The following is a 17,164-nucleotide window of genomic DNA, read 5'->3' as shown; positions in this document are numbered from 1 at the left end:
GAGTTTGATTAGGGAGAGGGACCTCATTATCCCCCCACCTGTGCCCAGCTGGTAGGGGAGGGTCGAAATGAAGCCATTAGCTGTCGCTCTTACTGGCATCTCAAAGAGCTCAAATACATCTGTGTCTTATTTTCTTTTCTGGCACAATCAGTCGAGCAAGCTAAGCAGGCATGACCGAATTTGGCAAGTTCCAAGGACTCTGGCAAAGTTACACAAGGAGAAGACGGAGGGCAGTCGTTCTGGCTGCTCACTGCCCATTAGTCTAGCAGTTCTGTTTTTGGAAGGTGGCTGCTGTGGAAAGCAGAGCTTTGTCCAACATCGGCCCCGCTCTCCTGTCAAGGGGGTTTGTCAGGAAGAGGCAAACAAAGCAGCACATCCATGGAAATACAGTCTTCTTGAGGTGGTGAGGTCATACCTGAAAGGCTTAAAATAAATCTGTACCATCATTAGGGCTTTTTGCCTTGGAAATTTTATTATTGGAACTAGACACACTCGATCTAATGGTGTTTCGAGGAGCTGTAGCTCAGCTGCCAGTTGGCACACAGAGGAAATTTGGCATCCAGATCTTCTGCTCTGTAGCACTTTTTTTCTGTTTTGATATGGTACTTAAATTGCTCTGACTATTATGTACAAATTTTCAAAGCAGCACCTCTGCCATACCCGGCAGTTTAGGGTTTGGAACCCTTTTAAAATACCAGACTTGCATTGTGCATTTGCAAATTCAGTACAAAGCCCTGAAATGTGTTTGTTCTTGGACTCCAGCAGCAGGCCCCAAAAGGCCTGTTCCTGGTTTGTACAGGAGGGTGGGTAATCTGCAAAATACACTTTAGAATCTTCATATAAAATTTAAGACAGTTATTGTGGGTGCAGAATTAAGAATGTGGCTCTCAGGATACTGGAGAGGGAGGGGTAGGAGGGCATCAGAAGACTTGGTAGAGGTCTAAGGACTGTTACAGTGGTGTCAGAAGGCAGCCAGGTAAGCTCAATAGTGCACAGAGCTATGCAAGGCCAATCTGAGAGGCACAAAAACAGGTTATTGAGGCTCAGAATAAAAATTGTGGCTGGCATTACTTAGTCCAGTTCCTATCACTGTGCACTTTATCTTAAAAATTACCCAGCTTAAGGTAAGTCCATTGCATCAGCTGGGATTTTTGAGTCTTAAGTCTGACTTTGTGCTGATCAAGTGGAAATTGCTATTAGTCACTCCCAGGCACTTCCAGCCATGCCAGCTGGTTATGCAGTGGGCTTTAAGTGCTATAAATTCCACTTCTGGAAAGTAAATGCCACCTCTCTGTTTAAAAAAGAAAAAAAATCAAAAATTGAAAAAATTGCTCTAGATTGGAAAGGAGCTTTTCAAAAAGTTCTCTTCTCATTCAGAGCAGAAACCCTTTGTCCTTCCAGTGTGGGCTGTTTTATTTTGTGGCAAAAGGGGGGACCCTGCCTGTTCCCATGGCACCTCAGCACCACGAGGAGAGCTTCTGCCTGTGCTGCTGTTTCCCTTTCCCTCTCCTGAACCTTGCCACCCTGGCTCCAGCACGGAGGCTGTAAAAGAAGATGGAAAGCCAAGTTACTGCAGAATGATCACTATCATTAACATTCACGGGTGGTTCACTTATCATTCCTGACTGCACAGACATGGCAGCCGTTATGAAACGTCCACAGGTGTAGCACGATGATACATATTACATTGTGCCACAATGGATTTATGTATTCTGTAACAAAAGAAAAGTGTAATGAAAAAATACAGAAGGTAATCCTTTATTCCTCCACTGCACAATTTATCAGTAATGCCTGTGGATGATAAGTGCCAGGGATTTCCTTTGCTTGATTTAACCTTGTCACCCAGGTATGTTTTTGCAAAATGACAGAAAATACAAGCTAAGGAATTTCTTTGGCTTCCAATTTGCCAGCAGCAGTTTTAATTGATTGACCAGCATCTGCATGTCTGTCCTATTTTCAGTGTGTTGACCTAAAATGAGGGTACCTCAGCAGAGTGAGGTGGAACACACGGTTTGTGATTGCAATTCAGGATGTGCTGGGATTGGGCTGAGTGAGGACAGTCCCTGCCCATGGCCGGTGCGGAGAGTGCTGAGCCGAGGTGGGCTGTGTTTCTGCTGTGCTCTGGCCACACGAGGCAGGGCTGTGGTGGTTGATGGTGCTCCAGGACACCCTGGCAGCGTGTCCAGTGCCAGGACAAGGAGCTGTGGCCTTAAACTAAACCACAACGAGTTCCACCTCAACGTGAGGAAGAACTTCTTTCCGTGGAGGGTGGCAGAGCCCTGGAACAGCTGCCCAGGGAGGGGCTGGAGTCTCCCTCCCTGGAGACATCCCAGACCCACCTGGCCATGTTCCTGTGTCCCCTGCTTTGGGTGACCCTACCTGGGCAGGGATTAGGCAGGGTGGTCTCCAGAGGTCACTGTGATTCTGTGGGGCTTCTCCTCTGGGCACAGAAACGTGCCCTGACTCTGGCCTGGCCCAGGCTGGGCTGCAGCTCTTTGGTCTGGGCTTGGGTCCATCCCCAGCTCAGATGTGTGGGGTTGAGTGCCGAATGTTGCTCTGTCGTTGTGGTGCCTTGTGAGAGGGGAGCCGGGGCAGGGAGGGAGCAGCTGGCCCGGGCTGGGGGCTCAGCCCCTCTGGCTCTGCTCCAGAGCAAACAGCCAGGAGTTCACCGGCACGGGGCGCGCTCTGCGTCCCGCCGCTCCTGCCAAGCGCCCGCTCGCGGCCCGCACGCTAAATATAGCAAAACACACAGGCTTTCTTGTGTTGCTTTGATCGGTAAAATAAACTTTCAGAGATTGTTCTGGGACGCGATCCAGCTTCTGAGGCAAAGAGTGGCCGTGGCTCGGGCAGGGGTTGGTAATGGAGTGTGGGGGAAATCAGTGTGGCAGCTCTCAGGCCAGGCTGGGCCGCGCCGGAGCGCGGGCGCAGCGCAGCCGCCCCTCAGCAGATCGCTTCGGCTCTTCAGCACCTGAAGGGTCGGGAGCTGAGCAGAATCTTCCCTTTTTGGGACGTTCCTGATCGTGGGCGTGTGAGCAGCCCTGAGCTGGGGCCATCTGCCAATGGCCCCTCTGTGCCCAGCGGGAAGGGGGCTGCAGGCCCTGCTCTGTTTGGGGTGAAAAATGTTGAAAAGCATTTTGTACAAAGGAGACAATTGTGACTCTGGTTGTTGTGGCCATAGCGGGTTATGGAAGCCTTCTGTTGCCTTTGCAATTTCTTTTCTCCCTGGAGTATTTTAATTTATTTCCCTGTACTTTGGTTGGAGTTTTCTGGAAAGTTCCTGTAGGTATTGCAGAGCATCACGTGAGTTACCTGGAGGCACCAGGTCTTGTGATGGTCTGGTCCAGCATGGAGGGCTTTTCATGCAGCACTTCAATGAGAAACCCTGTGTTGCTTAAATAAAAGCACAAAGGTAGTTTCCTTTTTGTGATTATAACTGTAGAATAGGTTTTTCACTTTAAAGAATCCGCTGAATCTTGCTCAGCAGGTCAGCTGGGACTGAAGCTGTGTGGCTTTTGGGAAGCGAGGGATTGGCCAGGTAAAGGCAGGTGTGTAGTGCTCGTGCAGGTCATGGGGCTCCACAGCAGCTTCGAGGGAGATTTGCTCCTCAGTGAAGTGCTGGGGAAGATCTCTGCTCATTGCAGGCATTATCCTCTGAGGCCTGGGGCTGTTCCCAGGACAGCAGTGTCACCTGCAGAGGTGGTGGCACTCCCTCCCTCAGCTCCTGCTGCGCTGAACACGCGGCAGAAACAGAGGGAGAAGTAGATGCATGACAGGGTTGGGATTATTTGGTTTGAAGACGAGTAAGATAGAGTTATAAATAATAAATGGTCTGGAGAACATAAATTTGGGCTTTTAGGCAGTTTCATTTTGCCAGGAACAAAGGGAATTGAAAATGAAATTCAGATGAGACCAACGCACAACCGAGGAGAGGGAAACGACGTCTCACACCAGCGAGGGGGGACATCTCTGAGCCCAGGCTTGGCTGCTGCTCCCAGGAGCGGCCCCCAGGACACAGAGCTGTGACCAGCATGTGGCCAGGCAGGGGCTCCTGGCCCCAGTGTCACACTGCAGTCAGTGCCCTGAGCAGTGAGTGGCGAGGGCTGTGCCCTGGCTGGGTCACCGTGGGCTGGGGATGCCATGTCTGACGTGACCTGAGCTCCAACCTCCGGTCCCAGCATTTGTGTTTCAAAGTGACATGTAATATGGGTTTGTTTTGCAGGATGTACTTGTGTTGCTTGGATTGCTTTCGCCTGCCAGTTGCTTTTAAAAATATTCCAGCTGTGCTGTTCATATAGAGCTGTACTCCCTGATTAAAATTCCTGGTTGCCAGATACAAGGCTCCTCCTCCTGCCCAAATAGCTTTGCAAACCAGTTTTTTCCATGCAGAGCAATCTCTCCGGTGGGAGCCTTCAGCTCTCGGATTTCCCTGGAACTGTCTGCAGTGACATCTACTGACATGAGCCGAGACTGACTGCGAGGGCTAAGGGGCAAAATTTACTGATCTGCTCATTCAGAGTCTCTTCTGTTATATTGTCATCTTCTCTGCTTCCCCAGGGGTGCCCCTCTCGGTGTTTGGCAGCAGTATCCCCCACAGCTGTCCCCATGCTCTTTGCAGTCCTTCCCCCTGCGTGGCCTCTCCCGTGGGTGATGGCCAGGACCAGGACCCACTGCCTTGGATCTTTCTGGGGGATTTTGTGCCATTCTGTTCACAAAAGGTGTCCAAAGAAGCCCCATTAGGCTGGAAATAATGCATTGAAGCAGTGCCTCGATAGTGCTGCACAGCTGCTGTCGCTGAGGGGTGTGCTGCCCCTCGTCCCTAACGGTTTGTTACGTGTGGGACACGGAGGAAAATGCCTCTGCAAACTGCTTCCCTGTTGTGTGCTGTGAAGCACAGACACAGCTGAGGAGATGAGGAGCCCCCCAGGTACATTGGCTCATTTTTCTCTTCTAATGCTGAACGCCAAGTGACCAAAAATAACAACAAATTAGGAAGATCCTTACACCCCTTGTCTTAAATCTCAACCCATTTTGGCTGGTTTTGTCTCTGCCCTGCTCAGGCAGTTTGCTTGGTTTCTCCTTTTAACTTCCCTTTCCAGCCCAACTTCGTTAACCGTGTGCCTAACGAGTGCTTTGCTTGAAGCTAACGAGGGCTGCGGGGAGCTGCCAGTGATGATTGTTTTGTAAAACTGCATGTGCATCTGTCTTGCAGAAATGCTGCTCATGGATTCTCACTTATTCAGGTGGACAGTATGAAGGTCACCATGAAGGATATCTTACAAAAGGCCTTAAAGAGAAGGAAGGGATCACAGAGAGGCTCAGGTGGGTTATTTATCGTATTTTCTAGAGGGCAGGGTGTTTTCTCCACGAGTATATTTCATATCTCTCTTTAACTGTTGTGAACGTTGCTCAGGTTTTGGGGGGGTTGTGTCCCAGCCCCACTCACAGCAGCTCTGTGCACAGGTCTGTGCTCTCCGTGCTGGCACAAAGCTGGCAGTGCAGGAGCTGCATAATGTTTGCTGCAGAGCAGTATATCCATTCCTGCAAATATTTATTTATGATAACAAAGCCATTTGCATTCAGGACCAGTTCATGGTAATTTGGGATGATGGGTAGAAGTACAGCAAGTCCAGCCCATGATAGAGTTTGTATATATACTTCTAATTTATGTAAGAAAATTATGCTTAGTGCGATTTTAAATAATTTCAAGGATTCATTGTTACTTGTAGTGAAAAATTTACTTTCTGCAATGTTATCAAAATAGCCCTGTTATATAGTTAAGGCATATGAACACTTTAAGAAGGAAAATGTACAGTGCTTGTATTTCTATTTTAAACAATGTTTTTCTGGGGGGTAGATGTGTGTTCACATATATGTTAGTGTATATATTTCAGAAGTATAAGGCTGAGAGATCTTTCCAGCAACAAGAAATAATTACTGAGAGAAATTGCACTGAGTCTTGTCACGCAACAAAGGAACTTTAATATAAACCCATCTATATAGTGGGAAAGATAAGGATCTTGTCTTTGTAAATGAATGAAACCTCCTTATACACCCTCAGTTTTAACTATGGGAAAAGAAAATAAACCCTGCTCTCCTTAGAAAAAGTAGTTCAGTGCAGTTTTTAAATGCGTGTATAATCTGTCATGGATTTAATTAGCTATCTTCAGATGAGAGCTGAAGTTTTAATAAAAGTTAGAAGAGATAACACAGTGAAGGACACGGATGAGCTGTCTCAAGGCCATATTCCAAGGGAACGATAAGAGCTGTAAAAAATGGCAGAGAAGAGCAATTGAATGGAGCAATGAAAATCTGATTCTCGTAAAAAAAAAAAGGGGGGGGGAGGAGGAGAGGAGCAGTGCTGGGGGTGGAGAGGAGCCCCGGCAGTCTGCAGCAATTTGGAGGGTGGCCAGGAGCCATCGCTCAGCGCGGGCTGCGGCGCCGCGGTCCAGATGTGCCAACGGCACGTCCCGGCCCTTGCCAGCTGACTGCGCCGTGTGATAACCAGCTCTCTGGATGCCCATCACTGGCCGCAGAGATAGAATTAAATGATGATGATCTTCCCACAAGTTGGGAGAGGAAACAATGCATATAAATCTTGATTTCATCTCAGCGTGAGAAGTCTTTATCCATCATCACTCATAATGAACAAGTCGTTAGCGGCGATGAATGGTGTTGGGGTTTTTTCAAACACCTCTTTTGTTCACTTTTTGGGTGACTTTTATTTATTTCCTGGGGTCAGATTTCCCTTCCCTGAAGGGAGGTTGCTAAAGGATTCACTTAGCTCAGTCTTTAAACTGCTTCCCCCCTTCGTGTAACAGATGTTTTATTCTTTGTCCATTTGAAATTTGATTCTGCTTTGACTTTGTTATTTTTGCTCAGTAGTTTAGAGAAGGAATGGACCTGGCATTTCTTCCTTCAGCTTATACATTCACTTGGGCTGCCTCGGCCCTCCTGCTCAGAGCCCTTTTCAGGAACAGGGTATATAGGGATGTATCAAAATTTTTATTAACATTAACTTAGCTCATCCAAACCTTTCCTTATTCCCAATTACATCCCTCTCCCAAAATGAGGATGATCAGCCTTTAGGGGGGTGGGGGGCTTAGGAAGGTCTTGCTGTTATCTTTAAAGCAGCAGCCATTGTAGCTGTGTGCACAGAGGGGACCCTCAGGATCCAGACAGGCTGTGCCAGTCCCCATCTGCCACGGGCTGGCTGTGCTGTGAGGGCAGGGAGAGCTCAGGATGCCACCACAGCGGGCACAGAGAGGCTGGAGCAGGAGTAAAAAGAAAGATTTTGCCATCATTCCTCACCTAGCCCCAGATCCCTCATCACTGGAGAGGATGTGCCTCTCGCTGTCACTGGGAGATGCAGGGATAAATGGAATTGCAGACCAGAGCATTAGACAGCACCGGCCTGGGCCAGGGTGCTTCAGGTCATTATTAACCAGTGGATTAGGGTGGCAAAGTTCTGAATAAAAGCTAAGACATAATTTAAGAGAAACATTTCTCCTCATTCAGCAATGTTTCCTTTAAAGCTGATTGGTCTGATTTTTAAAAAGTCGTTGCTAAAAATAGGCTGAACGTGTTTATTTAAAGTTTTTGGAATATTTTAATAAAACTGAAATGCCCGTGAGCTTTTCTGCCTGTCTCCAATGGGCCTCCAGATCAGCCTTTTCAGGACAGATGAATTTATTGCATTGCAGCTCATGCTGTTGTCAAGTACTGGTAGAAGCAGTTGCTTTCTGATCTGTTTTCACCAGTGACTTACAGGGCATTTTTCAGACTGGTCCTGAATTGGTAGGAAAATGCAAACCTGGGCTGGCTACTTCGGCTGAGGAGAATTTGAGGAATTCCTGTGGTACAGTTGGGAAGGGTTTGTTCAGCATGACTAGGGCTAAAACACTAGGCTAGTTTTCTCTAAATATTTTCTTCAGCCAGTAAAGATTGTTTGTTGCAGCAAAATACTGATGAGTAGGAGACAGAAAGGGGCTACAGCCTTTTCTTCATAGAAGGGGGCCTGAAAAAACAGCAGCAATATTCTGAGTGTGCCTAGGTCTATTTAGATAAAATTATTGCAAACTGTTCAAACTATTTCACCTTCCTGGCAATTCTTCTTTCTTAGTGTCTCAGGGCTTTTGACATATGAACTCTGACCATTTTTAAATAATAATATTTGAGCCAGTCAAGGGGAGGTGCAGGTGGTGAAATCACTGGCTGTGTTGTAGCTGAGAGAGCCCGGCCTCGAGTCCTTTCCTAGAGGACGAGGTTGTCCTGCAGCAGGACTGTGGGACCCGGTGACCTGTCCCACCACAGGCACCCACGGGGGGTTAATGGCAGTGCTGGATCATCTCCTGCCACGGGCCCAAATCACCAGCTGGGAGAAGCACACGGGAATGGCTGCAAGTTAGGAAAAAGCCTGTAACAACCAGTCAGTGCTGCATACTGGAGAAGATAAATCTGCAGAGGAAATCGTTGAGGCAGATGTTTAATTAGTTGGAGCCAGGCTGGATAAATCAGGATAGGAGCTGTCTATGCAGATATGCCGGTGTGCCTTCCCTTCCTCTGGGCTGGTGTCACTGCCTTTAAAAACAAACTGTTCTTTTTGCTGAGGAGAGAAGCAGCAGCAGGAGTCGTACAGCCTCTCCCTTACTGTAATGGATTCCCCTGTGTACACTCATAAAATAGAAAATGTAATTGATGTTTTCTTATGGTAATGAAAACTAACGAAGTCGAATACTTTATCATCAATTTGTTTAACCTATTGCGTGCTCAGCAGCGGGGATTGCACAGGCATGTTTTATGGGAGGGCTGGAAATAAAGCACTGCAGTTGTGGGATGAGCTTCTAGGGGAGACTGGTCTCATCCAGGATGGGCCACCTTGAGGGGGCTCAGGGGCATTGCTCGTGCAAGAGGGTTTTCTGAAAACAGCTCAAATGGGAGGGAAAGAGCCGAGGATGGGCACGGAGAGGGGAGCTGTGCCACAGTGCTGGGCACAGCACATGGCTGGCACTGCTCAGGCACTGGGGTAGCAGCCCTTGGAGAGCCCTCGTGTCCAGAGGTAGTTTAAGGATTGTTTTGTATAATCCTGCCGTGCCTACATCTCCTTTCTTTGTGCACTTCAGCAGCTGATGGTGTAAATATAAAATCTCTCTGCAGTGTGGCAGATCTGCAGAAAAGAACTCACAGGCTGGAGATTGGGAGCATAAGAACTTCCTGTTCTCCTTGAATTTATCAGTAAAAATGTCAGATACTGTGCTGTCTGGATTTTGAACAGCTCTAATAACCGAGTCCTGAAAAGCCGTTTTAGAAGGTGAGATTTGGGTGTTTTAGTGCTTGGGATAATTCTGCTCCCCAGAGATCAGGAACAGCTTTAACATTAACTTCTGGAGCAGGTAGCTGTTGGGCATGCATGAAAATCCCACCCTCTGGCTTGGCAGAGGAAGTTTTGTAGGTTGTGCAGATCATGTTGCAGAACTGTAAAACACCATTACCCCTAGAACTTGATTTGCTTTACTGGGAAATGATTTTCCTGCTCAGTCAGTCTGGTGTGTGTTTCTGCGGGTCTGTCTTTCAGCAGTGCTCATGTGTTACCCCATTAACATGTAAGAAATTTGGGTTGTGGTAGGTGTGCACTTTAAATCCTGCTTTTTTAGGGAGGCTCAGTGGGACCCAGGCAGGCACAGTTCTTCCAAGGTGGAAGGCACAGCCCATGCTCTGATCCCAGGGCTCAGCTGAGGCTGGGGCTGACAGCAGCCCACAGTGTGCAGCAGGCAAGGAGATCTTATCAGGTTTTTTATATCTGCACCACAGCCTGCTCTCAATATTCCCTACAAAATATGTTTGCATGGATTACGATTTTGAGAACATAAGAAAGATGGTGACTTCATCCTTGATGCTTCATGTGTCTTGATGCCATGGTGATTCTCAAATTAAATATGTGCAGGAACTATATGTACACTTGGAAGTCATCTCCCTGCCTGCGAGCTGTCTCATTCCCGCTGCTCTTCCACAAACACATTCCCTGGGACGCCAGTTGCCTTCTCCTCCAGAGCTCCACTGAATGGACTATAAATACTAATGTAAAGTAAATAACAATGCAGAGAGAATGTGTGCAGAGGCTTTGTTTTCAAACAAATTAAGCATCGATGTCAGTATATAAAAACCAAATGTTCTTAGAAGGAGATGAGAGACAAAACTAAACAACATAAAATGCTGAAATGTTGGAATAATCCTGCCTGTTCCTGGTCCGTGTCAGCCTCTCTTCATCTGAAATTTCTAGTGAACAGAAAAGTCTCCTCTGATTAATCTTGTCTGATTTCAAGTAGAAATTCTTTGCAGGGTGAACATGCTACTGATTATTATTTAATAGCTGCCTCCGACTGCAAACATCCCCCGACCAGAAAGGCTCAGTCCTTTTAAGAACAAAATGCTCTACAAGTTTAATTGTTATAAACAAAACCTTCTGCCAACATTGCACAGACGTGACCTGTATTTTCCGTAGGTTAGAGGGAGAGTTATTAGCTCAGTGTTCTGTGAGTTTGGAGAAAGATTAATACTTTTTCGATAAATGAAAACAGCTGCTTTGCAATAACATTCAAGTCCCTAACAGCTGTCAAACAGTGCTTTTTGCATTCTTTAAAATGTGTAAAGTGACCAAAAATAGTTCAAAATAATCTTCCTGGTCTGTTTAAGTGTATTATTTCACTGCCACAGGAAGCTGAATAATAAGAAAAGAGAAAGATTCAAGAAACAGGCGTAGGACTTAAAGATAAAAGCCTCCATATCATATTTTAGTCTCTACACCAGAATCAGAGGAATTACAGATGCCAGGGGAAGGAGCCTGTTCCATCCCCTGGTACCTGGGAGCACGCTCTGTTACAGAGCCAGCTTTTGGGGTCGCTGATTATTGCCCTGGTTTAGATTTGTTCACACAAAGTTCAGGTTACCCTCAGAACCTGGGGGCTCTCAGATGAAGAGTTGGGGCTCATCTTTCTTTGAGGAGCAGCTGGGGAGGAGAGATCTGAGTTGTGTTTGAAAATTCAGTTTCTGACGTGTCAGTGTCAGCACCACATTTAATGTCAAATTCCGTGATTTAAATGTTCTAAAGCAGCTGCTAGAGGAGCCGTGGACCTTGCTGGGGTTTTCCTTCCTCATCCTACCTTGTTGGTGGGAGAGTAGGAGAAAAAATGTCTGTAAGGGAGGTGTGTGTGTGTATTTTGATTGCACATATATGTACTTATTAATACATTTTAAAAAAGGAGAATTAAAAAGATAAACTATGTAAAGCTACAGCCCTGTAAAAAGCACTTCTGACAGATGAACCACAGTTAGAATAAACTGTCATTAAAGTTTGATACTGTCATGGAATGATGGTAACTGAGGAGTTTAAATTTAAAAGTAAATATGTTCGAGTAGGCGATGCATATGTTTGCTCTGACTCTTTCTGGGATGGAAGCCCCAGCATCTGTGACAGTGAAAAGCCAATTAATTTGTGTTTCCTTGTGTTCACACTCGTGCATTTCTGCTTAATGGTAGTTGTGTGTGGCTCTGGCTCTGAGCGCTTTGTTTTGGATCATTACAGCAGCCCTGCAGAGCCTGGTGCAGGGTACGAGCAGCTCTACCTGCACACAGCTCAGGGATCCCAGCACAGCTCAGGGATCCCAGCACAGCTCAGGGATCCTGCACACAGCTCAGCTCTACCTGCACACAGCTCAGGGATCCCAGCACAGCTCAGGGATCCCTGCACACAGCTCAGCTCTACCTGCACACAGCTCAGGGATCCTGCACACAGCTCAGGGATCCCTGCACACAGCTCAGCTCTACCTGCACACAGCTCAGGGATCCTGCACACAGCCCAGATATCCTGCACACAGCTCAGCTCTACCTGCACACAGCTCAGGGATCCTGCACACAGCTCAGGGATCCTGCACACAGCTCAGCTCTACCTGCACACAGCTCAGGGATCCTGCACACAGCTCAGGGATCCCTGCACACAGCTCAGCTCTACCTGCACACAGCTCAGGGATCCTGCACACAGCTCAGCTCTACCTGCACACAGCTCAGGGATCCTGCACACAGCTCAGGGATCCTGCACACAGCTCAGGGATCCTGCACACAGCTCAGCTCTACCTGCACACAGCTCAGGGATCCTGCACACAGCTCAGGGATCCTGCACACAGCTCAGGGATCCTGCACACAGCTCAGCTCTACCTGCACACACCTGAGCGTTCCCTGCTGCTGCCAGTGGAGTCTGCCCTACCTGGGCACCACTGTGCCTGGACATGTGGCTGGGACACAGCCCTGCTATCCCTATTATCCCTGCTGTCCCCGCTGTGCTGGGTCAGCAGCTGCCGGCTCCTGCGGGTCAGGGCTCTCTGCACCCTGCTCAGTGCTAGTGCCTGCATTCCCAGGGCAGTGCCGGCATTCCCAGGGCTGTGCCAGCATTCCCAGGACTGGGATCACTTAGCACCAGTGCCAGCATTCCCAGGGCAGTGCCAGCATTCCCAGGGCAGTGCCGGCATTCCCAGGGCAGTACCAGCATTCCCAGGGCTGGGATCACTCAGCACCAGTGCCAGCATTCCCAGGGCAGTGCCAGCATTCCCCGGGCAGTGCCGGCATTCCCAGGGCAGTGCCAGCATTCCCCGGGCAGTGCCAGGGCAGTGCCAGCATTCCCAGGGCTGGGCTTGGCTCCCCTCGCCGTTCCCAAGCAGGGCTGATGCGGGGAGGGCAGAGCTGCCACTGCCCGGTTTTGTGGGGTGTTCCCCGCAGCAGGGGTGAGCAGGACCAGCCCCTCGCTGCAGAGAGGGGCGATGGAGCTGCTGGCAATGATTTCCTCTGCCCAAGCTCGGCTCAGCTCTGCGGCAGGGTGATTTATTCTGCACGCCCTTTCCCTCTCCCCAGCCCGCTGATGCTGAGCAGACCCCAGTTTGTACTGGAACAGCTCGTCGGGAATAAAGTGTGTGAATAGCTGGTCAGAGCAGCAATGGCTAGTTAGCCCTGTGCCTCGAGCTGGTGAGGGGCTGGGGATCAGCACAGAAGAATTTTTCATGCCCAGGCTCCAAAATGAAAGTGAAATCTGAACCGGGTCTATTTTGGTTCTGTTGGTATCGGATCCATGTGGTTACTGGTTCTTCTGGATTGGTAACACTGCTGTAATTTAAGTGACATTTTAAACTGTGCAGCTCAGCGTTTGGGTGGCTGAGACTTTTGTGTTGTTTCACCCATTGTGATGAACAGAGGCTGTGCTGGTCCCTGGTACCTCCGTGGGACCAGCTCCTCCCTGCTCTGTGTTCCTGAGCCCTCCAGTGCACCGTGGCTGTGCTGCCCAAAACTGCAGAACAATCGCTGGTGCCTTCCCGGCCAGGGAAATGCTCCTCTGTCACTTGGTGATCCAGGCAGTGGGCGAGCCCTGGTGCTGGTCCGTCGGGAATGCCCACCTGGGCTGGCCCCAGGATGGCCCCTTGGGGACAATTCCAGGCGCTGGTGGGGCCAGGCTGACAGCGGGGCAGCTGCAGAGTTTCAAATAAAATCCCTGTGTTGGATTTCTGCTGTAGGTGCTTTACATTATAGATCAAACATGATGATTTTGTCTCAGCTTTTTTTCAGAGCTGCACATTGCTAATGCAAAAAGGTAGCAATTAAGTAAAACCCTTCTGTTGACGCTGTGCACAGCCCGGGTTGCTGCTGGCCCTGCTGCACATTTGCCGTTCCCCAGAAAAGCAATCCAGAAATGAAGTGTTTGTTTCTTTTTAAGGGGCTTTTGACTAAATTCTTTAATTTCACTGGCTGTCAAGGTAGTGTTAAGTAAAATAGGTTTGAACTGCTGTAGTTTTTGTGTACTGGACTAGATGTCAGAAACCTTTGCCATCACTGGAAATTCTGTCACTCTGGATTTACTATCTGTTTCCCACAGCTGAATTCCTGAGCAGTGTGATTTAACACCTTGGCTCTCCATCAACCAGGCCTGGCATTTATTTGAATGCATTACACCACTGGTTTCCATAAACTATTTTACAATTGTTTCATATAAATGACTGTTTATTTCTACAAAAACCATCTGTATTTCTGTGGAGAGCGGCAGATAACCGTGTGTAAAATTCGGTAATGTCACAACAGTGCAAGTTAAGAAAAAACAGATTGGGCTAAAAAAAACCTCTCATGCTTGTGCATATTGTTAAAAGTTTGTTTTCACTATTTAAATATCTTTATTTATTAACCAGTATTTGCATTTGTAATGATAAAATCTTTATTCCACTTCAGAGGTGTTGAGGGGCTTTGGGGATTTTTAGCGGATAAACAGATTTAAGACGTCCTCGCAGCAGCAGGATTGGAGATGTAAACATTCTGCTCTGCAGCCAGTTCCTCTCTCACTGTTTACATATTTTCTGTTGTTTTATTGTCATTGCCAAGCACACAATGGAATCCTGCCCCGTCTGTCATGTTCTGAGAAAGCTCCTGCAGAAGGAGGCCTGAGCCCTCTCCCTGTTCCCACTTTCTCTGTGCTCCGCAGTGGGTTGACCCTGCTCCTCCCTCTGCCCTTTTTGTTTATGGGCCAGTGCTCGTCCCCTGCCAGGGCCGTGTCCAGCATCCACGGGGAGCCAGGGTTCCCCCAGGCCTCCCCAGGGGGACGAGGAGCTGCCTCGATTTCCCTCCTCCCAGCCAGCACCCAAGGAGCCTCCACACTGAGCTATTTTAATTCCTCCATCTGCTGCCCATGTGGTGGCAGAGGGAACACTGGAATCCAGCAGTCTTACACTTAGCACGACTGATACTTTCTGACAGACTATTTGAAATGATAGAAATACATAAATCTCCTCTTTTTTATGACCTTGTAATAGCTGCAACATATTTCCAGCAAATATTTTCTATAGCAATAATAAAAAAGCGATAACAAAAAAATAAATATAAATATAGTTTAAACTCAAGCGGAATCGCGCTTTCAAAGCCCAGGGATGGAGCAGCAAAGCAATAAATCACAAATCCTTGTGAAAGGAGGGACTTGAAATGGAAAGTCCCACAGACATCAGTGTTAAGTGTTTATCAACAGGGGTTTTTGACTGCTCTGCTGCCTTCTGCCTGTGCTCAGTTCCCTTTCGCTTGTTCCCTTCTGCCCAGCATCTGTCGCCGTGGCTATTGGGCTGTGCCTGCCTAACTGCCCACATTTCTGATCTTTTCTTTCCTATTTTCTTTGTTACTTTTTCTTTCCTTTGTCATTTCCTTTGCCCACAGAAGCTGGGGCTGCCCCTGGATCCCTGGCAGTGCCCAGGGCCAGGCTGAATGGGGCTTGGAGCAGCCTGGGACAGGGAAGGTGTCCCTGCCATGGCAGGGGAAGGGTCTGGCTGAGGTTCCCTTCTGCCCTGAGCCGTTCTGTGATTCCGTGGTGCATTCTGTGAGCAGGCAGCAGCGTCTGTGTGCTGGGGTCAGGGTGGAGATGCTGCACCATTAACACGATGTGTAACGTGTTGCTCGCACCAGCTGCTCTCAGGTGTGGGGTGGCAGGGGTTTGTGGAAGGAGTTCAAGGACAGACAGGTTCGCCTGGGCTTTCTCACCAGGCAAACTGTGAAATTGTAACAGGAACCCCTAGCAAAGAGCAGGATTAATGGATGACATGTGAGCAAATGCAGCATGCAGGGGCATGGCTTTGGCAGAGCAGGCTGTGCTCCAGCAGGCTGAGAGGGAGCCAGAGACCATCTGAAAGGGATGGTGGGTTTGCCACGGCATGCTTGGATTTCCAAAAAAGATTTGACAAAGGCTCATAAAGCAATTAAGCTGTCACAGGATGAGAAGGAGGATCCTCACATGGATTAATAATTGATTAAAAGACAGGAAACAAAGAACAGGAATAATGGCCCTTGGTGATTAGTAACTAGGTTACTGGTGGAGCTCCAGTGGAACTGGTGGAACCTGCATTGTTCGTTAATGTGGGGCATGGAAAGGATGTGAATGCTGATGTGACAAAATGTGCTGTTGATACAAAAGAGGTAAGAATAGTGCAAATAAAAGCTGTCTGTGAAGCACTGCAGAGGTATCCACAGTGCTGAGTGACAGGACAATAAAACGAGAGAGGGAATTCAGTGTCAATGAGTACAAAATAATATACATGGTGAAAAGCAACTGTACCTATATGTGCACAGTGATGGGCTCTAATTACCTTCCATCAGTCAGGAAAAGTATCCAGCATCATCACAGGTTGTTCTCTGAACACTTCAGCTCCATGCAGGAGCAGGCAGAGAGACAAATGGAACATCAGGAACTGAGTCCATAAATCCCAGCGTACCCACATCTTAATTGCTGTATTTTGTCTCAAAAAAGAGAAGAGATGCAGAAAAGGATGAGTATGGAAATGGATCAGGCACATGAAATGAGGAGCAGATGCTGAGGAGAGAAGGGCTTTTCTGGTGTGGAAAAGGCACACCTGGGTACGAGAGGTGTCTCTGAAGTGCAGGTGGTGGGGACAGTGAATTGGGAAGTTTTATCCTGGTAGTTCAGAGACAGGAGCTGCTCATCCCAAACACTGGGGTGGCAACGGCTCATTGGAACAAGAGGAATACTTTTCCTCACACAGTGTAATAAATTCAGGAGGTAAATGTCATGGAAATGGGAAATTCAAATGCATGGAGTGTAAGGGAACAGAAACAGCTGATGTAGCACAGGTGGAACTGGGGTGTTGGTGAGGATTATGGGAGCTCTTGAAGGTGATGAGAGGGATATGCAGGCATAGGGATGTGTTTTGTTACACAGACTAATGCTGTAAAATATAGCCTCAGCTTTCAACAGTTTGGGTTTTTTGTTGATACTGGTCTTTTTTGTTTAGGTTTGACTACTCCACAAACATTAAATATTCTTTCTATAATCCTTATTTCACCCTAGTAACTAGTTTGGAGCTGGAGAGGGGTTTAGTTGGGGTTGTGTTTAAAGCCTGGTTCCCCGTTGCAGTGTTAGTATTGTTTATTGTGCAGATTCACCCCTGACCGTGGCATTCTTCATTGCTATTGAAAGTTAATGGGGGAAAAATTGCATTCCAAACATTTGAACCCGGAGTAGCCATGGCTGAACTTAGTTGATCTCTGGTGATCGGTTCAATTTAGTTACGATTTTTAGCCATTAGGCTGGGGCTGAATGATGGTGATTTGGTTGAGGCCAAATGTCTGCAGAAAATTGGCTGTT

At 47.9% G+C, this 17,164-nt stretch overlaps 1 protein-coding gene across 6 annotated transcripts in view; it reads left to right on the top strand.

The window, feature by feature from the left end:
* Positions 1-17,164, top strand: part of MAPKAP1 (MAPK associated protein 1) — an 81,791-nt gene that overhangs the window by 40,670 nt on the left and 23,957 nt on the right. For all 6 annotated transcript variants that reach the window (XM_038156181.1, XM_038156183.1, XM_038156178.1 and 3 more), the window contains one exon: positions 5,210-5,319. In XM_038156181.1, coding sequence (XP_038012109.1) covers positions 5,210-5,319 — 110 coding nt within the window. The remainder of the gene's footprint in view (positions 1-5,209; positions 5,320-17,164) is intronic.

Source organism: Motacilla alba, chromosome 17 (assembly GCF_015832195.1).
Source record: "Motacilla alba alba isolate MOTALB_02 chromosome 17, Motacilla_alba_V1.0_pri, whole genome shotgun sequence".
NCBI classification, from domain to species: Eukaryota; Metazoa; Chordata; class Aves; order Passeriformes; family Motacillidae; genus Motacilla; species Motacilla alba.
The sequence above is the reverse complement of the archived record's forward strand: the minus strand, read 5'-3'. Positions and strand labels throughout refer to the sequence as shown.